At 42.2% G+C, this 27576-nt stretch overlaps 1 protein-coding gene across 1 annotated transcript in view; it reads right to left on the reverse strand.

The window, feature by feature from the left end:
* Sdk1 (sidekick cell adhesion molecule 1) overlaps positions 1 to 27576 on the reverse strand; it is a 960116-nt gene that overhangs the window by 593728 nt on the left and 338812 nt on the right. The window contains exons 3-4 of the mRNA XM_036172523.1: positions 13537 to 13643; positions 10091 to 10238 (exon numbers count right to left, since the gene is read on the reverse strand). Of these exons, the coding sequence (XP_036028416.1) occupies positions 10091 to 10238; positions 13537 to 13643 (255 nt within the window). The remainder of the gene's footprint in view (positions 1 to 10090; positions 10239 to 13536; positions 13644 to 27576) is intronic.

Raw genomic sequence — 27576 nt, forward strand, 5'->3', positions numbered from 1 at the left:
ACACAAATTTAAGAGCTCAAAGAGAGAAAGGTGTGATTCAACTAATACATTCCAGGCTTGGCAACTGTAGAATTTATTGCTCATTAAAACTGTATTTTAATTACCCTAGTTTTAATTAAAGTATTATGTGGAGTTGGTGAAATGCAATTATGTGCAACTGACTTAAGATGTATAATAGGCTAATATTTGTAAAGAAATGCATTATTGTCACTAGATCTGCTCCCGTAAAATAAAGTGGCATTTTATTTCAAATGAAAAATCGCTACATAGAATATTAAACTCTTGTCATTAAAGTTAAACACTACATTGCTAACTCAAATGGAACCAAGTCGCTGATGAGCACCCTTCCCCATGCTGATTGGTTTGCACAGGGATGGTTCCCTGAATGTGACCTGCCACAGCAGCAGCTCAGAGGCCTCAGCACAAGGAGACACCAGAACCCTCCACTATTCCCTATGCATCTTGGGATGAGATGGACTTCACATGTGAGAATGTGTCTGCGTCTAGGTAGAGCCCACAATCTGATCCACCAGTGTTTACAAGGTAACCCTCTGTCACAATGCCTGGCAGTCTGTAAGAGAATAGGAATCCTTGTGGGGGGGAATCTCAGCCACCTCTCATTACACGGTAGGGTTCTAAAGGTCAGACCTCAGGAGGTAGGCTGGGTGAGAGCAATGCACACATCTTCATGAGGCTTTGCTCCCCAGTAATACTCTTCACACCATCCCTTGCCAGTTGATGATTTTTCCTGGTATGCAGAGGGCCTCTGGGATTCCCCACCTTAAAGAAAAATCCCTGGTCTGGGGAAATGGCTAAGTGGATGAGAGCACATGCATTAGGCCCTGAGTTTTAATTTCCAGCAACTACACAAGAACCCAGGTGTACATAAGCCCAATACTATAGAGGTTGGAAACAGGAGGATCACCAGCCTAGAAAAAAGAAAAAAGAAAAAAAAAAAAAAACACCAAAAAACAAAAAGCTCCAGGTTCAGTGAGACCTTGTCTCAAGAGGAAACAGAGCAGGACACCAGCATCCTGCTCTGGCCTTATGAACACACATGTATGCATGCTGCCACATACATCATAGCACACATATATCACACTACATCAAAACAAAATAACCAAGTCCCTTCTTGCCTTGGTGTGCCCACTGTGGACACTAGTTGCTCTCTGAGACAACCACAGTAAAGGGATCCCAAAGCTATCTCAACTTGCTATCCCCTCTGTAGTTTTTACATAAATATTTTTAAATTAACAACCATTTTCTAACTTAGAGAAAATATTAAAGTGAAGACCGACATGTCTGATGGTGTATTTGCTTCAAGATTTGGTACGCACCCTCAAACTCAGTCTTAAGTCTTTGGGCAAGGTCATATCTTAAAGACCTTCCTATTTCCCCCCTCACCTCTGAAGGCTGCTTGGCTGCTGTGGCACTCCATGATACTTGGCCTTCTCCCCCTTCACCTTTGAAGGCTAGCATGTCTGGCTGGAGCAGCTATGTATGATGCTATTGCATCCTATAGTCACTTGGACCCCTGGAGGCATTAGACATTGTCTCCTCCATTACCACCGCCAGTTTGCCTCTAATAATAGCTTGATTCAAAATATGGCTGCTTTTAAGACCTTTGTCTTGAAGTTCTGCAGCTAAACCACAGTGTGCCCAGGCTTGAACTTTTATCCATCCCTCTTTAAGTTTATTTGACTTGTCTCTGGAGAGTATTCATTTTGGGAACTATTACAGTAGTGATCTCTCCCATCATCGCCCCACCCCCACGCCCACTCTCCCTGTTCCTTCTGGAATTTCCTAGGTGTCAATTGAGTACTCCACTCTCTGTATCTTTTATAATCTCCCTTACACACTATCTATAGTTGTATCTCTGTGGTTAATCTGAGTGTTTGCCTCAGATCTACCACAACAATCTCTCTCAGTTTGCCTGCATAGACTTATTTTCCCACTCCTTCAGTTGACTTTTAAAACAAATGAAAACATTTTGTGCTACAAGGAGTTTGGATCTTTTTTTTTTTTTTTTAAATTAGCAACATGAAGGGATGTTTAACATCATTCACCACTAAGGGAGATGAAAATTAAAAACTCAACGAGGGGAGAAAAACACCAATAAGATATCATTAGACATCTATCAGGATGGACAAAATAAAAAATAAGATGGGGACAACACTCCAGGCCAGAAAGAAAGCAGAGAAACTATGCACTTATTGCTAGTGTCAACATGAAATGGAACAGCCACTCTGATATCACCTTAAAAACCAAAAATGGAACATGCAACTAGTCCCTGGGTATCTGTCCCAGAAAAAGTCCCACATCACAGAAAAACTCATGCAAGAGTGTTCACTGAAGTTGTACTCATAGTGGCCCCAATCTAGATGCAACCCAAATATCTTTCAACAGAGCAACAATCATACAAATATCGGTGCTTCCACACAGCACTCATACACAACAATAGCAAACCAACCTTTCATATGGCAACAACCCTGATAAAGCAGAGAAGCTGCTGAACAACAAAAGCCAAGTCCAAATGACTATGTGAATGGGATTCCATTCACCTACCATGTACCTGGGGGGTGTACTGGGCCTGTGTCAGTATTCTGGCTGGGATGGCCTACTTGTTTTGTAAGACATTAGCATTTGTGGAAACTGGCTAAAGAGTAACATGCTTGTGATCTGAAGTCCTCACAAAGTCCTCCATGTTGGTAGAGATGAGGGGTAGGGAGGCAGTGTTAGGGAGAAGGAGCTGATGTGTAACAAATACAAGACACTAGTGTTGATGGAGCGAAGCGTCTGGAGGTGGATGCGGGTGATGGCTGGCCAGCAATGTAAACATGCTTGATGCCACTGAGCAGCAGTGAAAATGGCTATAACAAGTTGAGGAGATGACTCAGTGCTTCAAAGCACTTTCTGTGTATGAATGAGGGTCTGGGTTCAGGTTCTTAGCACTCATGTAAGAAGTCTGGGCAAGGCCATAGGAACTGTAACCCCAGTGCTGGTGATGTAGAGACAAGAGGATTCCTGAGGCCTTGCCTGTTGTCCACCTAGCTCCATGTTCAGAGGGAGACCCTGGCTTAGTGAAAAAGGTGAAGACCAATGGAGCAGGACACATGGCATCCTCATATGGCTGCTGCCCGCGTAGCCTCACACATATGCACATACATCAAACACACATATACCATATACAGGGTATAACGGTTATGAATAAGTAAATGGTTAAAATACTAAATTTTATATTATAAGGATTTTCCCCCTAAAACAGGAGGGCTCCACTTTCATGGACTTCCTACTGTATACAAAATAAAATTATTACTTATTTCCAGATTCTGGTCTCCATGGGGGTCTCCTCTCTGCCGTTGCCTGTTCCTTTCTTTCAACTGACCTAGCAGAGACACTCCAGCAGACACATCACACTACTCCCTGCTTCTGGCCTCTGCCTAGAAAATATATCCTCAGGGTCTGAGCATGGCTGGTGCTCCTCAGCTGCAGCCATCACCCTGAGAGGCCAGCATGGCACGAGGGGTGACTCTGCAATCCAACAGTGCCAGCACTGCCTGGTTATTGGCCTCTGCCTGCCTTTCTTCTCATCAGTAAATCCAGGATAACCGCAGTCCCCACTCACTGGCTGCTGTGAAGACTGAATGAGTCATTATAAATAAAATACTTAAAACACTGCCTGGCAACTCCAAAATTGCTAATTATTATTATTATTAAATGTCATATTGAGAGTATCATAGAAATTAGGTTGAATGAGTGAAGCCAGACACAAAGGACTTCCTATTCAATGATTCCATTTATATGGAAGTCTAGAATGAGAAACAATCACCAATCTATGGTAATTAGATTAGCTGGGGAGAGGAGCTGGAGGAAAAAGCATGTGGGGCTCTCTCCACTGTGAGGGGTAGACTACATCTGTGGGCACAGTTGCAAAAATTCACCCACTGATGGAATGGAAAATCTGTGCACTACATGGCATGCAAATTGTAACTCAAAAGTGGCTGACATTTATTTATTTATTTTTGGGTATGTGTGCACATGCAGATGGATGAGTGTTCATGCATATATGTGGGCACCAAAGGATGGTCCTAGAAGCTGTCCACCTTGCTCTTTTTTTTTTTTTTTTTTTTTACCTTTCTAGAGCTTTATTGGGAGAGAGAGGGAGAGGGAGAGACAGAGATAGACAGGGAGAGAGAGACAGAGAGAGAGAGAGAGAGACAGACTGCATGGAGGGGGAGAATACAGAAGAAGAGAGTGTGGAAAGAGAGCCCACCTTGCTCTTTGAGACAGGGTTTCTCACTGGCCTGAAACTCTCCAAGCAGGCTAGACTGGCCAGCCAGTGAGCTCCAGGGATCTTCCAGTCTCTCCCTCCCCAGTACTTTTTTAGTTGCCTAAAGTGCATCCTGGGGCTTGAACCCAGGTCCTCATGCCTGCAAAGTAAGCACATTTTCGACTGAGGGAACCCCCCACCCAACATTAATACTTAATTTGAAGGAGCCCTATCCCTCCACGGGTACTGTATTGTCCCTCCTGGGTCACATCCTCTTGCATCCGTTCCTACACACCGTTGTTCCCACAGTCAAACATGACCTCACCAATGGCAGCACTCTGGATGCCTTGCTTTCCTCTTGGCGCTTAGCAACCACACTGGTGCTAGGCATTAGTCAGGTACTCAATAAGTATCTATGGACTCAAGGGGAGGAACAGCAGGGGGACTGGGGAGAGAGAGGGAAAGAAGGAAGGAGAGAGGTGAGGGAGGAGCAGAGGAAGCGGAGGAAGTGGACCTGGCCATGGACACCAGCCTTCCTATCAGTGCAGCACAGAAAATCAAGTTTCAAACAATTCCCTGCACTCTCCTCATTCTTTTAAAACAAGAAACAATGGGGTCAAGGGGAGAAGAATGACTTGCCTGAGACTGGAAGCTGGTCTGGAACCCCCATATTCTAGCCAGTTTTACTCATGGCAAAGTAAGGCTCACTTCACACATATAGATGTGTACTATAAACAGTCACAAAATGCCCATAAAATATAATATAAAAACTTTTAAAGCACATTATTTTGAAAGCTCGGTTAACTATAAAAATATTATTACAACCAGATCTACTTCACGCAAGCACTGAGTTGTGGCTCCCAACACAAGTGCTAATTTCAACAGATCTTTCTTGGAGCGGTGGAAATGAAATGGTAATAAGTTAATGGATGCTTGAGTATTTAAGCGTGGACAATTATGAGCCAGGCTGTTGGTAAGTCACCTGGGATGCCGTTTATAGCCCATACTTCACAGTCCAGATCGTTACTGGTGAGCCGTCTATCTCAAAGCCGACTGGGGCTTTGAAATATTCAATCTATAAACTTCACATTTCCAGGAAAACATGTGCAACAATGCTTGTGTTCACACATTCCTGTCAGGTAGACGACAGGATGCAATCTGAGCACAAAAACCTGCAATTAAGCAAAAGAATGGCACTGTACACACGAAGTTTTTGCGTCCTAATCTGATAACTGCCAGCATGAATTACCTCCCGGGGCTAAGAGAAATGCTGCATGGCATCCAAATTCACGTTTCAAAGCTTGAGAAAGAAAGGAAAAGAAAGAAAATAGATCTAAGCCAGTGTAACAGAGAGGACTTTCTGTTTTCAACTTAGACTACATTAATAAGACAAAGCTGCCTTCAACTCTGACATGCGAAGACAGCAAATTAACTGTTTGGATCCAGTAAATCAGAAGAATAAACATGCAATTTTTTTTATCTTCTCAGATACATACAACCCATAATCATCTATTCAAATTTCTCAGTATAACTTACCCCTGGTGCTTTCAAAGCATCATTTGCCTTTCCAAATGTTTTTCTGTGTCAACAGTCACTTGTGTGCAGTCTGCTGCTTTCACTTCCTCCCCTTCTGCTGGGGAAATGCAGGTGCCACCTGACATGTCTTGACAACCACCCATCCATCCATCCCTCCGGGACTGCACCTCTGCCTTTTATACCAGGCTGTACAGTTGTGGAAAGAAGTGTGCTTTCAGTGGCTATCACCCTAGGAGGAGCCCAGATGTTATTAGGAAACACCCAAGTGGACAGGACCTCCAGGCAGGAAGAATCATCACACAGAGAATAACTGGGATGCTAACCTAATGCCTCCTCTTCTACTGGAGTTCCGACTACAGCTACCAATCTTAAGAGGATGCTGTGAAGAGGCCCGCACTCTAAAGAGGACCACTGTAGGATGGTGATATTGAACCCTGTTGGCTACTCCATCTCCCGTGCTACAGGAGAGATGGGTAGCCTTTCTCCTCTCACAGTGGAGAAGAAGCTGAGGGAAATGAGATCGTGGCTCCCTGCAAGGCACAGGTCACAGATTCTGGAATGGGAATCTCATGGTTAAAGCCAGAGGACAAGACAAAAAAAAAAAAAAAAAAAGGCATTAGGGCACATGGCAGCCACAGGCTTTAGGCACTATATAGTGACCATGCTAGTTACGGAGTCTACCTCTCCCCTGTGGTCCCTCTTCCCCCTTCCATTGCTTTTGAGACATAGCTTTCCATTGCCTGTGTGACCTATGTGCTTACAAGCTACGGAAGCTAAGGCTTGGATGTCCTTGGGAGACTATTAAGCCGTTGGTTTGCCCCATGCTCCCTGGGTCACGTACACAGGTCTTGTTGTTACTACAGAATGCCACTCTGTGTTTACTGAAATAAAATTTCTCTATGTAAAATAAATAAATAAATAAATAAATAAAAAATTAAAAAGCCAAAGTCAACCTCTGTGGCAGGTAAGATCTTCAGCTGAAGTACTCCATGTCTTGGCCTAATGCTCCATGTATTTCATAAGTTTGCAAATAGGCAAAGAGATTAATAGGCCAAGTTCAACAGAGACCTCTCTACTGACCTTGAATCTGATATATGTAAACTATCTAGTCATGGCTGTGCTTGTCCAAACATAACTTGTCCAAAAAGAATTGAAGACACTACTACTATCTTAGAATGTACACATGCATGCGGACACACACACACAAGCACACACACACACACACACACACACACACACACACACACACACACGCATGCACACACACACAAAAGCACACATGCAAACCTGCTTCTAAAATTTTCTGTCTACTTCAGGCCAGCTGGTCAGGCCCTAAATCTTAAGATCTGTCCACGCCTCTCTCCATTTCTTTTATCCCACATCCAATGCAAAAGGAAACCCTTAAAATTCTATTTTTGAACTAGATGGATATTTGACACGTCTCACCACCTCTACCCAAACCCACACAAGTGCGTGTTATTTCAGATTGAAAGCCGGGCTTTCTAAATAAACGAGGAAAAACACCCGAAGACATGGAAGACATGATCAAAAGCATGAGGCGAGTTCCTCAGCTAAAGCAAACAAGAGAATGGGCTTGACAGGGAGGCAACCATGGGCTCTGGCGTCAGAATCAGGCTTCTGTCCTCCTTCTGTCAGCTGTATGAGCGACCTGGGGTGAGTTAGTACCTCTAAACTTCAGTTCTGATAGCTATAAGTGGAGCTAATGATAAGTGCCCCAGAAGGCAATTCTGAGGATTACAGAAGATATGTTTCAAGTAGGTACTCAATAAATAATAGCTGCTAGGATTATTAATAGGCTATTTAACTAATTTTTCAAGTTTAGAAACAAGGGTTACTCTTTCTTTTTACAAGGGAAAAAAAATCCACTTCATTGTAAGTCCAAAGGTCAACTTTTAAAGGTCATAGGATAATGTTACAAAGAGAGGGAGGAGGCTAGAATCCTCCCTGACAGATAAGGTGCCCGGGAAGGGACCTCACATGCAGAGGCTGGAAGCAGGTATGGGTGCTTGACCTGTGCTCAGTGTGTGATGCACTTTGGGTTGAATGTTCCAGATCTCAGAAGCAACCCTCCCTGATGGTATGGAGCAGACCAGAAGCCCTTTGAGCTCTGTGTGCAGCCACCTGGGTCTGAAGTGAAAGTTTCTTAGAAGCAATACATCTTGGAACAGTGTATAAACTGTTGGAGAACAGCCCACACGCGCTGATTTATGACATCTCACACAGCAGGCACTTAGGAAATGTGGGGCGATGATGAGGTGGAAAATACAAAACTAAAGGACCTTGTAGGAGTGTAAATATTCATAATCAGCCTCATCTCCTCTCTTTAAGACAAGGTATGCACCACACTGCCAAGGCTGGAGGTTTATCAGTAGTTTTACGCTTGTGAACAGACCATTTGTTTGATGGGACACTGTGGTTGGACTCTAATCACACTGTCATTTTGTTAGCTTGTTAGGAATTCAATAGTCTTTAGCATGAATCTGCAAGTTAAAAAAAAAAAGCCCATGAAATTAAGAGTTATCTCATTGTAAGAATTAAGAGTTATTTCACTGGAGGCCATCATGTGAACCAATGTGTATTTATTTGCTACCAACTAAATTAAAATGATGCTAACACCACAAATTCCTAGCTCTTGATATGACAAGCTCTTGTGTGAGACAAAGCCTAATGCAGCCTACCTTGTAAACTCCAGTGCCCTCAGTATCCCAGCACTTACCCCACTCCACCTGCCCTCCTATGCTCTACACTGGAACCTTCCAGAACATTTATCCTGACTGCGTCTCTGCAGCCTTCTGCTCCACAGAACAGTCTCCCACAGCAATGAGATATCGATCCTTCCTTTTTGTTTCGCCCAATCCCAAGAGGCCTCTGTTATGATTGGAATCAATACAAAGGCAAATATCTAAGGAACTTCAAATGTAGAAAAAGGCAGAGCAGCCATGTCATTTAAAGTAATGGGTATTTTTTTTTAAACAAGAATTCTGAAATATGACTGTTACATATATTTCTATTTTTCTCCTATTTCTGACTGCCAAAATAGAAACCTTTGGTAAGCAGGCCCATGCAAGGTTCAGAGGTCAAGGTGGGATAATTGGTCCATTGAGTTTAGAGAGGGAGGTCCATGGTGCTCTGTGAAGTGGGGAGTCAGTGTATAGCCCATAGTTAACTTGCAGTTTCACCTGAAACCCACTCAGCAAATGTCTCACACACACATCCTTTCCAAAAACTGAAACAAGAACTTTTCCCCTCAGGCATTTTTTTTTTATATATATTTGACTTTTACCCCAAGCACATAGCATTCCATGATTCTTTTCAGAAATTTCTATCCTTGAAGTTTCTGTCTTTGCAATATTATCTGTCAATGTGATTGCAAGCTACTCACTTAAGCAACACATATCAAAGACTAGGGAGACCTTGGCCCAGAGAATAAAATGATTGTCCTGTAAATGTGAGGACCTGAGTTCGGATCCTCAGAACCAATGTGAAGTCAAGCACAGAGCATGTGCTTATAACACCAGTACTTCTTCCTGAGATGGGGGATGGAGATAGCTCACAGGCTAGCCTGGTGTAGCCGGCAGCAAACAACAGACTGTCTCACACAAAGTGGAAAGAGAGCTTCTACCCAAAGGTTATCCTCTGATCTCCACATATACCCCCTCGGGTAAAAATGAAATGTGGGTATAATGTTCTTTTTAATCACTTAAAGCTCCAAATGGAGAAAACCCGCCTTCAATGCATATCTTGAAGGTGGGACTTGCAAAAAGACCTTAAGATAGGGCTTACTTAACTGTTCACGGTGTGATTAGCAATAGATGGGTGAGCCACTAATTGGAGGAAAGGAAATAAAACTGCCATGGAAGAATGAAAAGATAAAGAGAAGTTAGCAGTAATTAGCACTTCATCGTCACAGAAAGGAGTACAGAACATGAGGCCCAAGGGGACGTGTTTAAGGAAACACCAGGCTTGGGTAAAGGAGGTTACACACAAGTCAGGGCTGACAGCAGTGAGATGGTTCCAAACCAGAGAGAACAGGCTTCAGGGTGCAGAGGAGACCTTAGGTTCAGGGCGTACAACACGCAGAAAGGGACAACACAAGGCCACGCACGTAAGCTGCTTCAAAATAGCCACGCCGGTCACCAAACAGCTGTTCATTAAGGACTAGGGACACTTCCACACTAAATGAGGCTTTCCAGTCGCTGGTCACTTAGTCATTTCACTTACATGGTACAGCCACGTAAAATGTTCGTTTTCAGAACAACTTACATTCTGCTGCTTGGAATAATCTTGTGTCCTTCTCTAAACCACGTCACTTGCGGTCTGGGGCAGCTGACGATGGGCACTAAGTTTAGAACCGCTGCATGTCCTTGAGAAACTGTTTTCCTCTGGTCTGTATCCATGAAATTCCCCATATCTGCAGAGAGAAATTGGACTTTTAAGTTCCTGAGCGAGCTATTTTTTTGCGGGGGAGTAGGGGTCAGAGAGGGAAATAACTATATTTTACGGTGACGTTGGTGCCGCCGCCGCCACCACACTTAACAAGGTGACAAGTGAGACTGAATGGCAGTGCTGACAAGTGTGGATGCGGCTGTGAAAGAGGCATCGGCAGAGCCACGTGCCTCTAAAACAGCCACCAGAGCCCTCACCAGCAAGGCCACGGCTTCTGTCACCCTCCTGTAAGATGATGGTTGCTCACAGTAACACTACAAGAAACTGCCACTCAAAGGCATCCCAGGCCCCATGAAGCAGTTTTTATAGTGCTGCAATGAAATGCTTCCAGGCACCTCCCTCCACCTGGGTCTCTTCTCCATCTCTAGGGTGACTGTCTCCTTCACAAGTCTTTGGGAACCAATTGCTCCAACCATTGGAGAGTTCACGGAGAATTCTTTTATGCACCCCCCACTGATGACATAGATTGGGGCAGCCAGTCTTTGTTCTGTTGATAAGAACAACTTAAAAAAAACGAGGTCACAGTCATTAGACTGTAGACATGAAAGGCCCCCTTTTTAAATTTGAATCTAATTTTAAAATAAATAAATATTTATAAAAATAGTAATTTGAAATTTTAAAATAATTTCTATATTATTGTGATCAGATATGGTCAATGCATATACACCGAGCTATTTCCACATTGTGTGTGTGTGTGTGTGTGTGTGTGTGTGTGTGTGTGTATGTTCCCAGGTATATGCAAGTGTGTGTGGGGGAGGGTGGGAATGAACACATGCAGGTGTGTGTGGGGGGTGGGGTGGGAATGAGCACATGCAGGTGTGTGGGGGGGGGTGGGAATGAACACATGCAGGTGTGTGTGGGGTGGGAATGAACACATGCAGGTGTGTGTGGGGGGGAGGGTGGGAATGAACACATGCAGGTGTGTGTGTGTGGGGTGGGGTGGGAATGAACACATGCAGGTGTGTGTGTGGGGGGGTAGGAATGAACACATGCAGGTGTGTGTGTGGGGGGGAGGGTGGGAATGAACACATGCAGGTGTGTGTGTGGGGGGGGGTGGGAATGAACACATGCAGGTGTGTGTGGGGGGGGGGGTGGGAATGAACACATGCAGGTGTGTGTGTGAGGGGGTGTATGTATATAAGTGTGTATAATTATGGAGGGCAGAAGATGATCAGGTATCTGTCTTGATCCATCTCCACCTGGTTTTTAGGACATTGTCTCTCACTGAATCTGGGGGTTGATAACTGGCTAGACTTGCTGGCCAGCGAGCCTCAGGGAGGCTGCTCTATTCACCTCCCTGGCGCTATGGCTGGTCTGGCATTGTATGTGGGTGCTGGGATCCAAACTCAGTTCCTCACAGTTGTGTAGATAGAGCTACACCCCTAGCCACCATATATTCTTTATTTCTTTTGTTTTGTTTTGAGGCAGAGTCTCACTATGGTAACCCTGCCTGGCCTGGAAATGACGAAGTAGACCAGGCTGCCCTTGAACTCACAGAGATCTGCCTCCTGAGTGCTGGGATTAAAGGTGTCCACCAACCATGTCTGGCCACCATATATTATTAAATATATCTTATTTTAAGATTTTTTTTTTCATGAAAGAAATGATATAGCTTTACCATTAGAAGCTATTTTATTATGTGTCAGGGCATGATATGAAGGCAGGGAAGAAGAGCTATGTAACACCGTAGAAAAATGCCCTTGCTTATTTAAAAGTGAAGGAAGTGCTCACAAACTGGAAGGGTGAGAAACAGAGGGTAGGAACAAGGGCATGGGCAACGACACAAAGTCCAAACATCATAAATAACATTTAGTATGCTATAATCAATTCTAGGCTCTTAACTTACTCAGATATGGTTTGAGTATTGATCCACACTCTATTTATTATGTTTTCAATTTTTCTATTGAATAGAAGTTCTGAATTATTCTGTAGATAGCATTGGCGGTGACTTCATCTTCACAAACCAGAAAGATTGATGTCTTTCTTCCTAGTGGCTTAAACAATAGCCAAACACGTATAATGCAGGGACCTCCCCCAGTCATCATGATGATGATAGGAGAGTGAGATAGGTCCATGTTATTTTATATGCTAACATAAATCTACGGATCATAACGAGGGCCAACATTAGAATCAGCAATCTTGAAACCTTCAAAACAGAAGAAAAGCGCTACAGTATGGCCTCAAGCCTGTGGGCATCCTATACTGTAAAAATTCAAATGCTCTTTTGCTTACTTTTAAACAAGACGATATTTGTGTAGTGTTCTCAAACTACACTGAAGCAGACAGTCCACTAGGCAGATCCTAGTCTTCAAAGACTTCCTATCATAGGGAAGGGGCATGTGCACAGGCCAGGTCTCCCATCCCTAAAGATTTCGTGACAGTCAAGGTTTCTGCCTTTTGATGGTGCCTTCTTTTAAAAGTTACATTCGCCAAAATGGATCTGCGGAATAAAGACTAGATTGCTACATTAATAACAGCTGGGACTTGACTCTCTGCATCGGTGGAGTGCAAAATGGCTCCTTAGCAGATCATGGGGGAAAAACAATGAAATCTAACCCTAACTGGGGTCAACTTTTTACTCTAAAAATATTTTAATCCCAATACCAACAAGCCAAGAGTAGTTGGTTATACAGAACACCCACAGGTTTGGGAATTCCTTAATCTTTTCAGCTGGAAAAAAGCAACATCTTACTCGGGTTTCCGTGTTTGTTTTAGATTTTTGCAGTTATATTTATTTATTTGTATATTTATGTGAGTACTTATGCTTATGTTTATATGAGTATGTCTTGCTACAGGATATGTGTGATCATGTGAAGGTCAGATGACAACTTGAAGGAGTTCATACTCTCCTTTCACCGTGTAGGTCCTGGGGATGGAACTCAAGAGGCTTCGTGGCAAAAATCTTTACCTACTGAGATATTTAGCCAGCCCTATAATAATTTTAACCTTAATTCTACTCTTTTTTTATGTATCCATTCATTTGTAGGCAGTGTCTCATGTTGCTCCCCCTGGCACTGAGCTCACTATGTAGTCAAGGATCATTTGGGACTTCTGATTCTCTTGCCTCTACCTCCCAGTTTGGTGCTATGGTTGGAACAGAGAACATTATCCAAGCTAGGTCAAGTGAATTACATCCCCAGGTCTTGTCACACTATTTTAGAGGAACCAAGGACAAGTTTCAATTGCTGCAACAGGAAGTGCCTCCGCACAGCTGCTGCAACTCTGTTCATTGTTGAAGGCCAGTGCTCACGCTGCACACGTACATGCCACTTGAACTTCTGATTTCCTCTGCAAGAGAGCTCCCATCCTGTTCCGCACCACGCAGCGGTAAAACCCGGCATCCAGCTTCTGTAAAGAGGGGATGATATACCTGCAAAATGCCAAAAAGAAGGGTCAGTGATCAAGCCTAGATGAACAAGGGCAACCATTCCAGGAGATGCTCAAGTGATCCATATCTCTAGTACTCAAGACGTACCCAAGCCTTCCCCGATTGAGACCGTAAGCTTGCTTCTCCAACACCCCAAATCCAGTGAGGCTGCAGACTGTTTCATGGAGTCAGCACAATGCATGAATTAGGGGTTTGAATATGTAATGTCTCTATTGGCTCACTTGTCTGAACACTCTGTCCCCAGTTGGTCATGCTGGCTTAGAAGGTTTAGCAAACTTTAGAAGATACAGATTCACTGGAGAAAGTGGGTCACTGGGGACGTTTTACAGCAGGTCATAATTCCTGTTTACCCTGTTTTCTAACTGCCATGGCAACATAACCAACTGCCTCAAGCTCCTGGTGCCATGCCTTCTCTGCCATGTTGGACTCTATTCCCCTGAACTGTGAGCCACAACAAAACATTCCCTCTCTTAGGCTGCTTCCTGTCAGGTATCTGAGAAATGCTAATAACCAGTGGCCACTGCAATTAAAGCAGGGTTTTCAGTTTAAGAAAATCACTTTTTCTCATGCTGCCCAATCTCAGAAGTTCCAGAAATAATTTCTGGAACTGTAGACTCCTTCACACAAAGTCCATGTCCCTCTGTATGGAAGACCACTGCCACCTTCAGGATGAGCAGTGGCTGTCCTTAGTCAAACAGGTCTAGGACCAGGACAGTCCTGTCTTCACCACAGTGTGGATGTCTCTCGGTATAATGCATGCACCTCAAGTTTTTCCTTTTCCATGTGCCTGACACTGACAATAACTTTGCTTTTTCAGATGACAGAAAAAATCTCAGATGTAATAACTTATCTGTGTAATAATGATTAATTCTAGTTTCTGTTCCTAGGGCTATAATAATCCTTCACACCCCACACCTCTCTAAAGCCTCATCAGCTTCAAAGGACGGTGAGAAAGAGACACCGTTTCTATAACAGTCCTGCTGTAAGTACAGCATTAGTTATGAGTCGGGATGTTTGAAACCCATGTTTGAAGCAAGCAGGGATGTAGTTATGATCACTGGATAGAATTTAATTGATCCTGAACCCAGACCTGAGATGGTATGTAGCTGGATTGTAGACCATGTTCATAATAAACCAAGAACAAACTTTGTGTAAACTGTCTAATACAGGGTTAATATTCAAAATATCTATGGAGCTCCTTAAAACTCAGCAGGCCTGCCGGGCAGTGGTGGTGCACACCTTTAATCCCAGCACTCGGGAGGCAGAGCCAGGCAGATCTCTGTGAGTTCAAGGCCAGCCTGGGCTACCAAGTGAGCTCCAGGAAAGGCACAAAGCTACACAGGGAAACCCTGTCTCAAAAAACCCAAAAAAAAACAAAAACAAAAAAACAAAACAAAAAAAAACCCAAAAAACCAAAAACCAAAAACCAAACCAAAACAAAAAAACCTCAGCAGGCCTAGATACTTTTCCTCTGAAGAACAAGGAGGCAGATGGCCAAGGGTTTGCAAGAAGGAATGTAGTGCACCCATAGTACTCAGAGCATTCACAGTACTCAGAGCATTCACAGTACTCAGAGAATTCACAGTACTCAAACCATTCACAGTGCTCAGAGCATTCACAGTACTGAGAGCATTCACAGTACTCAGAGCATTCACAGTACTCAGTGCATTCACAGTACTGAGAGCATTCACAGTGCTCAGAGCATTCACAGTACTCAGATAATTCACAGTACTCAAAGCATTCACAGTGCTCAGAGCATTCACAGTACTCAGAGCATTCACCAGTATTCAGTGCATTCACAGTACTCAGAGCATTCACAGTACTCAAAGCATTCACAGTACTCAGAGCATTCACAGTACTCAGAGAATTCACAGTACTCAGAGCATTCACAGTACTCAGAGCATTCACCAGTATTCAGTGCATTCACAGTACTTAGAGCATTCACAGTACTCAGAGAATTCACAGTACTCAGAGCATTCACAGTACTCAGAGCATTCACAGTACTCAGAGCATTCACAGTACTCAGAGCATTCACCAGTATTCAGTGCATTCACAGTACTTAGAGCATTCACAGTACTCAGAGCATTCACAGTACTCAAAGCATTCACAGTACTCAGAGCATTCACAGTACTCAGAGCATTCACAGTACTCAGAGAATTCACAGTACTCAGAGCATTCACAGTACTCAGAGCATTCACAGTACTCAGAGCATTCACAGTACTCAGAGAATTCACAGTACTCAAAGCATTCACAGTACTCAGAGCATTCACAGTACTCAGAGCATTCACAGTACTCAGAGAATTCACAGTACTCAAAGCATTCACAGTGCTCAGCATATCCACAGTACTCATCACATTCTCAGTACTCAGAGCATTCATAGTACTCAGTGCATTCACAGTACTCAGTACATTCACTGTCAGGGAAACACAAACCCCAACCATACTAAGGCAGCACCTCCCAGCTCCTAAGAAACCTAAGAACCATGCTAAAGACAGAGAAGGGAATGTCTTTGTCCAGTGCGGCTGGACATGTAAACTGAGACAGTACTACAGAATGAGTGTTCTTTGCAAAATTAAAACTGGAACTATTATAGACTCAACCCTGCTTCTCTGAAAGAGAACTGAAATCAAGAACACGAAGACACCTGAACCCCATGTTCACTGAAGCTCCACAGTACCCAAGCTCTGGAAAGAACCTGAAAATCTGTCAGCACAGGAACAGATGGAACACAGTATATGCACAAAAGAGAATACTATATAGACTTAAACCGAGAAAGCCAGGTTTTCCCCAAGAACACGATGAACCTGGCAGACATTATGCTCACTCGAACAAGCCAGTCAAGGAAGAGAAACATATTATGAAAGGGCGACAACAGGGGGATGAGGAGGCACCAAAGAAAACCAATTGTTAGTTAAATAAAAGGAAAACATCATAGCAATGTACTGTGAGGCATAGGGGACACAGCTAACAACATGGTACTAGGTATTTAAGGTTGACCAAGAGACAGTCTAGCATTCTTTGAAAATGTTTTAAATTCTGTTTATTATCATTATTATTTATGTGGGTGTGCATGATGATGTGTTGGGGATATGCATGCCACAGTGCACATGTCAAAGGACAACACTGGAACATGTTCCCTCCTTCTACCTTTACATGGGCTTCAGCAATCAAATTCAGGTCAAAAAGCTCGTGTGGCAATAACTTTTACCTGCTGAGCCATCTTGCCAGCCCTCCATGTTCTTACTATAAAAGTAGTGTGGAAAAGACAGGATGGGGGCAAAGGCTTGCAAATGATGAAGATGAAGTTGTGGCAGTGGTGTCAGGGTATGTGCTTAGCTCTAAACTCACGGGCTTGTGTTTACTACACATAGACAATGAGTTATATGCCTACTATATCATATTAAATAAGACACACTGGTTGAGGAGATGGCTTAGCTTTGCAAGCAAGAAAATCAGAGTTCATATCCCCAGAGCCACCAAAAAGTCTGTGCATGGTTGCACACACCAATAGCCCTAGTGCTAAGAGAGAGCAGAAACAGGAGGATTGCTACAGCTTTCTGGCCACAGACTTAGGTCCACAGTCAGTGAGAGACCCTGTTTCAAGGCAATAAGGAGGGGAAGAGAATGGTGGAGCATGGTATTTGACCCTGGCCTCCAAGTGCACTCACATTTATACATATTCATACACCAAACTAATTCAAATAAAATACATGAATAGGTGGTATTGCTCAGTGGTGAGTGCTCACTTATCATGTCCAAGGCCCTACCCAAAAGGATTAAGTGAATAAAACATTACAATGTTCACATTGTAATAGAACAAAGAAAACTATCATTCTAAATAAAGGAAAAAAAGGAAGTAAGACTTGACGCCTGGATTCCTTCCACACTGGGAAAGGGGCGGGTCATGAAAGGCTACATGTACACAAACTCTCTGGTGTTCTCCCTTAACAGAAGTGATGTTCCAGCTGTGGCTGTCTAATCTTTTGAAGACATGTCTTCTTACAAAGTGCAATCAGAGAAACTTAAAACAACTCAGGCAAAGACAGAGTGTTAGTGTGTTCTATTTGCTTGGTACCAAGTAGACCTGGAAGCATTGATATTCAACTAATCGCTCATCTCTTTTATTCAAGTATGTCCAATTAGTCACCCTGGAAAAGGGAACCCGGAGGAATAATTTTAAGTGAATAAAACACTTGGACAATACAGGCAATTCAGCAGTAAGCAAATATTAATCAAAGTGAGTCTCCCTCTGATAACCTTGCGGCGGTCCTATGGCAGGACTCATAAAATCTTTTATGATAAGGAAAAAAAAAACATTGCTGAACATTAATCTTAAAAATTCTGTTCTATTATGAGGAACAGTTCATCCCAAACAAAATTAATTAGTGAAGACAATCAGAATATACCAAACCGAGCACAAAGAGTCAATGCCATGTATTTAAATTACAAATCAGACTGGAAGGCTGCACGCTTTGATTGTTGTGTACTGTAATTACAGGAACAAGGGGTGCTGAGATCAGGTTAACGCAAAATCAACACAAGTTTTTAGAGGAGTATGAGGACAGGTCATCAGAGCACAGCTCTGGAGAGCTGCAAGGACAATGTGATCACGGCGACATAACTGTATTTACATAACCGTCACCCATTCTACTTTCTTTTTTCTCTTTGTAAGTATCTTGCATAGATGTAAAATTCTTATGAATTTCTACAATAATCTTATATGCTAATGCACAAAAATAGCATTGCTTTCAAACAACAGGAAGCAGCAGATAGGAAAGTGAGTATTAGACATATGCCGCTGTATGCCGTCTCTGAGGATAATGTCGCACCAGGGGAAAATCTACAAAAACGTTGTGAAGTCCTCCACCTCTTACCAGAATTCCTGCACAAATTATGCTCACCTAACAGATGGGAGTGTTTGTTGTAAGCCTATTGTTTATAAACACACATTTTGAAGCAGAGAAAGTTTCCTGGCTTATTGTAAGAAGGTATATGATAAAAATCGTGGTACCATATGCTGCTCAAGCACAGGCAATGCTTGATCCTGGCTCCAGTCAACACTGAGTCAAGGTGTGACCACACCACACCAAAGTGGGGTTCTGCTAGACCAACACAGCACTCCAGGACAATAGAACATCAGATCCCACCAACGCCAGGGATGGCAGGGCCATGTCTGCTGGAGATAGCACCTCAGCCATGAATGCTACTGTGAGCATGCATCAGAACCACCCACAGCTTTCTCTAGAAAGCATCTTCAGATCATCCCCACCCAGCAGTAAATGCCTAGCTAGGCCAGGATTGAAAACTGACACTGAGTGTGCCCAGGATCTGAACTTCCTCCACTTTTTTGGACACTACTCTAGGAGCATGTCTCCAAGAACAAAAGACCACACTGGCTATTCTTAGGCTCGCTCCAGGGCACAGAGTCATCACACAGCCAGGTCAACACTGCTGCTGAGAACCGAAAGGTGAGGTGAGAAACATGGCAGTGGTTAGACACAATGGTGACTGGACATGGTAGTTGTGGTAAGACAGTGGAAACAGGACATGGGGATGCAGCAATGTGGTGATGGAATATGGTGGTGACTGGACCGGAAGGGATGGGGTACAGCAATGGTAGGATGTTAAAATGGTGGAGACACGGTGTTGGAGGTGATGGTGTTGGAGATGATGGTAGAGGCAGTGGCACAGCAGCGGTGAAGACACAACAGTGGCAGTGGGAAAGGTGTGGCTGTGGTGGGCCACAGCAGTGGTGAAGTCCAGTGGCAGAAACAGTGGTACCTGGACAAGTGGAGCAAAGAGGGTATTTGATGGTAACAGGGCAGCATCTCAGATCATGCTGTTCAGTGTCAGGTATTTGATGGTAACAGGGGCAGCATCTCAGATCATGGTGTTCAGTGTCAGTCCCTCAGGGGACTGGCTTCTGGGTGACTGTGGCACTAGGGGGTTATTTCACTCTACTCTGCCTAATCCCCCCTTCACACACACACACACAATTCTATAGGCACTTCACTATCTGTGCAAAAGCACAGCTTCATGAAAGACAGTAACAATAGTTGGTTTCTGAGATTTAATTCAACTCAAAATCGATTCCAAATGCAATCAAAACAATGGGGGGGGGATTAAAACAAGATGAAAGCCACAATGACCATGGCTTCCTGTTGAAATGCCTGATAAGGAGAAAAACAAAAGCAAAAACAAAACAAAACAAAACAAAAATGGGGGAGGGGAGACCTAGAACAAATTAGGCTGAGAATATAGAATTGTTCTAGGAAAGAACTATTCTATTTCTAGAATTGTATGATAAAATATAACTTACTTTTAGAAGTTACTTCTTGGTAGCTATTCCCGACTAAAAGCTACTAGGACTGAGAACACACATCAGAGCAACAAAACCACATCTCCAGAACAAGGTCTGAACTATGGATCTTGGGTGGGGATGTGGCTCAGTTCATGGAAGGCCGCACAAAGTCATGTTTTGACCCCTAACACTGTATAAACCAGGTAGGGTGCCACACACCTATCATCCCCAAGCATTATAAGCAGAAAGATCAGGAGCTCAAGTCATCCTTGGCTGCATAGGGGATTCCAGTTTGCCTGGGCTAGGAACTCTGTCAACCAACCAACCAACCAACCAACCAACCAACCAACCAACCAATCAACCATCCTATCAATCAATAAAGTTCTACTGCTAATAGTGATGATGATAACATAAAAATTTGGGGCTGGGAACAAGCTTAATAATTTAGTACTTGACTAGCAAGTATGAGGTCCTAGTCCACTTTAGAAAAGAAAAGAATAAGAAAATGAACTAAGTGGGGCGGGAGAATCCCTAAGTGGTAGGAGGCTTTCCTAGTATCCATAAGGCACAGGTTCAATCCATAGCAACACATAAAATGTCCACTAGCTACAAGTATAATTTTATGCTAGCATGATACCTATTTTGCATGAATAAGTACCTGATTTTATAATATGCTTTTATGTCTTGGACAAAAGCTCATTCTTATTTTTACAGTTAAAAAGAGGGGGGTTAGGGAAATACACACTAAAAGCTATGTGTAGGTTCAAAAAATCACCCCATCTTGGGAAGGTTAGATAATAATTGTTTTCAATTTTATTTTTTATAAATGTTCTATATTAAATTTTAAAAAACAATAATCCAAAGAGGAATGAGTCTGATGCTGACTATTTCCTCAAGCGAAATAATGATGAAAAAAATCTACACTGGAATTTGATAAGAAAAAAGATACACAATTTTGAAGTAAGCCTGACTGACAGGTCGTCCATGCTGGGGCAAGTTGAAGGTTATGTCCTTAGACTTAGAAGAGTTAAATTATCAGTATGAAGTTGAAGTGCACAGAACAGGAAAGATGGAGTTATGCATCGTGAACCCTGTATTTGCAAAAGTTACTCTATACATGTATGTGTGTGTCATTTATTTAACAATTATTTTAAATGAAGAAGGAAACTAAACAGGTGCCTGTGAGTCTGGGCTACATGTAGTGAGCAGGTAGTAGTTGTGTTAGGGTTCAAATCTGGACATACAAAGCTTGCAGATGTGAACAGATGCCAAGTTCCCACAAGCTTCTCACTAATGGCTACTATGGGTGATTATTCTAATACTGACAAAGGTCAAGCCAAAGTTCAAGGGTCACTGTTGAGATATTCCTAAGTCTCTCCAGGACACTGCGGTTTTTCACCAATGTAAGCAATGTTTTGGAGACCTTTTATTCTTTCTTTCTTCATCTAATCAGGGGCAGAAAGGTGAAAATCTCCATTTCATGAAGCTCGAGAATGTGACAGGAATCAGTCTGTCGGATCTAGCATTATTAGGATTAAACACTCTCAAGTCAGTAAGAATTGAATGTCAGAAAACCTTTGGGAAAGAGGGCATTGATTTTTTTTATGGATAAAAATCTTTTATTCCATTTGTGATTACTTAATTCTTTATGATATGAGAGTCTCTGTAGACATAAAAAATGGGGACCTTTACACCAAGAACTGAAGTCTGAAGACAAATGTTACTCTCTCCCCAGTTAAAAAATATCCACACCAAGGCATAATGAAAGGGGGCCTAAACTATAAGCATTATAACAAGCAGTAGTGAATTAGGAACACACAGTTAAAAGCTTCTAGTGTCTCATTTGGAAGTACTTGTCAACAATGAATCATATTAGTTGGGTTGTCCTCCTGGCTAAGGCTTTTTTAGATTTTTTTTTTTTTAGATTCCACAATGATCCTAAAACAGAAGACCCAAGAGAGATTAATTATCTACATCCAAATCATCTCCAATAAGGACTTGAAGAAGCCACCTGCCAGTTCTGTTTAGGAAATTCCCTAGGAATAACCTTATCTGCTCTGACTACACAGCAAAGACAAGACAGTCAAACTGAAGCCAGAAACCAATATGAACAACACACATCTTTGTGGGATCCACATGAAGACTGGCCACACGCCATTAATACTGAAGATCTAAGTCACATCCTGTAGCATGAGCTGTGCTATACAAGCCTGGGAAGTCAACATGAGTCACTTTTTCTTGGAGTGAGATGGCAATTGTCTATCCATTCTTAAATTCCCACACTTATTATCCCCACCTTTCTAGACAAAAAGATAATTAATTCAATGCCTCAGAAATGAAGAATTCATTTTTTTCAATGACAGAATTCATAAATACTGCTTTATGATAAAGAAAAAAGTCAAAGGCATGTTGAAAGTTTCATACCCAATTCACAACCATCTCTATGTGGAATGCTAGGAACCAATTAAGCAATGCAGCATGAAACTATACAAGGTTCAATTTTTATCTAAAGCTCACAACTCTCTCTCATGGTTGGGTTGAGCCCACATAAAATCTGTTTACATGAGTGAGTCAGTTCACAGAGATGGGACTACCAGAGTGAAAACCATCAGAAGAGAATTTACACAAACCAAGGTTAGGAATAACTATCAGAGGAAAATTAATTAGGAATAACCAGGGGAGTCCATCTTTGTAGGAAAATGCAGATGAGGACTACATTCAGTTTAGGTAGTTGATGAAGAAACCAACTTGTTTCATCTAAGAAGAAAGTGCTCAGACACACCCTTTACTTGTTGAATAACTGATTGAAAAACAATGGATTAACCAATGTGTAAAAGGATGCTCCTTGTGGCTCAATGAAGAATTTTACAGGGAAGAATGTGCCTCAACATGTCAAGCCTAAGGAATATGAACAAGAGACCAGTGTGTAAATAAAAATATTTAAAAAATGAATTTAATAAAACCATACTTAAAACCGAGTCTTCAGATATAAGGATACTGTATATTTGCTCAAATAGCCAGGCTCTCTTGTTTCTCTTAATAATATTTGAATTTTTCAGTGTAAATATTTTGTACCTCATTTGTCAGATTTACCCTTAGGTATTTCAGCATTTGATGCTATTTTTGATTTGTAGTGTGTGTGTGTGTGTGTGTGTGTGTGTGTGTGTGTGTGTTATATTATGGATAAGGACAGGTGACTGTTAAAAACATAGGGATAAATGAATCTACTTATGATTTTTACACATTTATCTTCTGTCTGGCAAAATTGCTGAGTGCACTATACAGGTGATTATACAGTTTAAAAGTAAAATCAGTCTTTTTTCTTTGCAATGCAGATAACTTATTTTTCTTGCCTTATTGCACTGGCTACTATCATAATTTGATACTTTGTAACTTTGTGTTTCTTATTCAAATTAGGAGAAAATTAACATTGTTTCTTTAAATATTTCCCCTTGCCCTTTCTTTAGTTGTAGTAAAATATACATTAAAAGTTTTCTTGTTACTCTTTAATGCTCATATTGTTTCTTAATATGCTTTTTATTTTGTATATTTCTGTTGATATATTCATGAGCTTACCAATATTTTCTTCTCAGCATTCTAGTCTCCCTCAGATACAGTTTTGTCTTCAGAATTTGTCTTCCTTTGATTATCTACAACACAAACATAATGGTCTCCCAGTCTTTCTCTGCTACTTTGTGTCAGTCCCACCAGTTTCAGTATCCTGCCTTTTCTTTCCTTCCCACTTCAGATCATGCTTTCCTACCTCTTTGCAATCTCAATAAATTGGTTAGATTTTAGATACTGTGAAGCTTCCTTTGTTGAGTTCTGGGCTATTTTGGCATTCTTATAAATGTATTTGAACTCTGGTGATGCTGTGAAGATACTCAGAAGTAATTAGCTCAATCCTTTCAAAGTATTGCTTTTAAACAGTAGCTAATTATATTTTATTGAAGATTGGTATTTCCCTATCATGGGTGGCAGACAGTTCTGGGTATTCCATTCAATAATTTCATAAATAACTTTCTTTCAGTTTGTGGTAAGGATAGGATACCCACTCTTGTGTGAGCACAGGGAGCCATTACCTGTCGTCTGGGTAATTCTGTATCTGGCCTTGAGTAGCTGCTTCACGCCAGTGTGCTGGTAACTGACTGCTCTGCTAATGCTCAAGGGAGCCTATACAGTCTCCAGAGTTCTTTCTCTATACATTCCTTCCCATCTCTTGCTCTTTACTGAGAAATCTAGTGTTCTGATTTCTTCCCCCATTTCTCATCTCTCTCTAACTTAGTGAAGACACAGCACCTGGGTTCTCATTTTCCATGCCTTCAATAGGAAATTCTGTCAAGACAGAAGCTGTGGGCAGTTACAGTGCTCACCTTGTTTGTAGCCCATCTTTTAGGGTCACCATCTTTCACTGACTCATACCTATTGTCTTAAAAACAATTCTACTGAGTTTATTTTTATTTTAATTTTTTTTTGTCATGCAACTGTGTAAATTTGATCCTGCAATTCCATCTTAGCCCAGTGTGACAGACAGGGTTAGTGAGAACCAGGGTGAGAGACACCTTCATCACAGGGTGTTGCTGTAGTTCTTGGGGTTTCTCTTCCTCTTGAAACACATTCAATATCTGATGGTGATGGAGATCGATGCTGTAGATAAGGATACCCTGAGGGAGTCTCCAGGAATCTCAAAGATAGACTCTTAAGGTTCTAGCACCAAGTTGTGCCTTCTTTAGTGGCCAACTGCAGATACTGAAAAGCAATTCCTGCTGTGCAGAGTGATAAATGAGAGCTGGGCTATGGGTATTAGAAAAACACCCATGGAAATAACTCTTACAAGAGAATTATCAGAGCACATAATTCTAAGCATCAAGGCTACTACTTTCTCAGTGGCTTTCAAGCTATTCAAACTGATGAAACAGCTAGCAAACTGATGGAACCTGGGCCTAGGTCACCAACACACTGGAAACAGAACTGCCACACTATAGCCTCCCAGGAATACTGCAAAGGCACAGCCTTGCAAGCAGTATATTTGGCCCTGTTGGTGATTTATTCCCATTGTCATCTAGATAAAACCTAGAACCACCTAGGAAAAGAGCTTCTGGGCATGCTTGTGAGGGATTACCTAGATTAGATTAGCCCCTGAGCACGCCTGTGAGGGATTACCTAGATTAGGTTAGCCCCTGGGCATGCTTGTGAGGGATTACCTAGATTAGATTAGCCTCTGGGCACGCCTGTGAGGGATTAACTAGATTAGATTAGCCTCTGGGCATGCCTGTGAGGGATTACCTAGATTAGATTAGCCTCTGGGCATGCCTGTGAGGGATTACCTAGATTAGATTAGCTTCTGGGCATGCCTGTGAGAGATGACCTAGGTTAGATTAGATTAGCCTCTGGGCATGCCTGTGAGGGATTATCTAAGTTAGATTAGCCTCTGGGCATGCCTGTGAGGGATTACCTAGGTTAGATTAGCCTCTGGGCATGCCTGTGAGGGATGACCTAGTTTAGATTAGATTAGCTTCTGGGCATGCCTGTGAGCCACTACCTGGGTTAGATTAGCTTCTAGGCATGCCACTGTGGGATTTTCTTGATTTGGTTCATTGAGATAGGAAGACCTACCCTGAATGTGGGTAGCACCACTCCACAGACTGATGTGCTGGACTAAATAAAAAGGGGGAAACAAGTTGAGGACCAGCATCTGTCTCCCTGCTTTTTGATTGCACTGTGACTAGCTGCTACCACTGCTGCCACCATGGCTTCTCTTTCATGATGGACTGAACCCACACCCTGGAGCCAAAGCAAGTGTTCCTTCAGTTGTTTTTGTTGGGTGTTTCAATCACAGCAACAGGAGAAATAACTAATGTGACTCTTAGATTTTAAAAAGAGAGATCAGAATGAATACAGAGAGATGCCTGAGCAGCAGTGAGTGGCTTAGCTGATGGGAAAGAGGCCTGGGAGAACTTAACTATAAATTCGGGAGGAAGGATGTTGACAGACAATGTCGTGGGGGTAAAAGGTGGGTGTTTCAGTGTCACTAGAGAGCACCCGTTTCAGACAATGTGCTTGGCGACCAGCTGGCCAGAGTGACTCGACAATGATGTCATCTAAACATGCTGTACCTAGTGAAATGAGACACAGGAGCAGATCAAACCTGCTTGTGAGGCCTGAGGCTACTACAGGGTCTAGAAGTACAGACTCCTTCTCAAAGCTAGTCCCGTGTTTGCCACTGTCTGGCACTGGCCACTGTTAGATGCCAAGGCTGTCCTCATTGTGGCATTACCCAATGAACAAAATGCTCACTGGCATTTTTTTTTTTAAATTAAAACATCTTGGGTTAGGGACATAGCTTGGTGGCAATTATAAGACCCTGAGACTCTAAGAAACTCTGAACTGATAATAGTTTTAGCAAAAGACCTATTGACTGGGTTAGACTCATACAGTAGATGGGAAAGGGAAAGGCATTCACAGTGCTTGGCTTTCTGTCTGGCAGACTCACTCAAGTCTCTCACTAACCCATTCATTACACTCTTCTTCATGTGGGTTTTCCTCATCTCTTATAAAAGTTATCCCCAGGAATTTAATAATTTTTATTGATACTGTGAAATTTCCTTATCCTTTTATAAAACAGGAGAAAATAGCTTTTCCCTTAACCATTTCCATTTTTACTGGAATAGAAAAAAACAATAAGCATCCATCAAGTTTCTATTGTTATTGTGCCACAGAATTGAACTACAGAAACAGGTCTCCTAAGAAAATGATGAAATTTTTAGACTATCCAATTATTCCAACTGTTATAATAGGCATACTGCATTAGCATTAAGAAATTCTTCACTCATGGGTTTGCATACAGATACACACTTGGAATATAAATATTGCAGCATTTTCCTCAGCATAGACCAGAACTTACAGATGTTTCCTGTAAAAATTGTATGCAAATCCACGTCAGACACCTGTGCAAACTCAGCTTAATTACTCAACTGCTACTGATATGCCTATGCTCTCACCTGTGCCTAAAAGGCCCAAGTATCGATGTGAAACAGAACGTTTAAAATTTGCCCAATCCACAAGCATCCTGTAATACAAGTGGCAGAGAAAATACTATTCTTAGTCAATGCTAGAAAAGGTGAAATCATTATCATCTCCTTACAGTGTGAGCATTTTCCTGACACCAAGAGGGGTAAAAATGGGCACTCACTGTCAGGCAGGAGGGCTATCATTTTCATCCTTGTTTTTCAATTTGAGACTTATAAAGGTCTCATGAAGGTTAACACATGAAAGCTGAAGGTGTTCACGGGGGGAAGATGAAAAGAGTAATTTTAAAAAAATAGTGTGCGATTTTTAGCAGCTTTTACATCTGGACAAATTGATGACAAAATACAATGGACTCTTGATAACTCATGTCAGAGTCTGAAGACCTCAGTGAACAGAACGGAATTCATCACTTCTACCATAAGCCATCGCTGCTCCAGAAGAATGTGTGTCTCCTCTTAGTGCTCCCAGAGAGGTGGTAGTGAGGCAGTTGCCTTAATGGTCCATGTAGAAGGAGTCCCTACCTTCGTCTTGCTTCAGTATAAACAACACTGTTTTGTCTTCTGGTGGATTATCACCACATATTTC

This window comes from Onychomys torridus, chromosome 22 (assembly GCF_903995425.1).
Source record: "Onychomys torridus chromosome 22, mOncTor1.1, whole genome shotgun sequence".
In the NCBI taxonomy this organism is placed as follows: domain Eukaryota; kingdom Metazoa; phylum Chordata; class Mammalia; order Rodentia; family Cricetidae; genus Onychomys; species Onychomys torridus.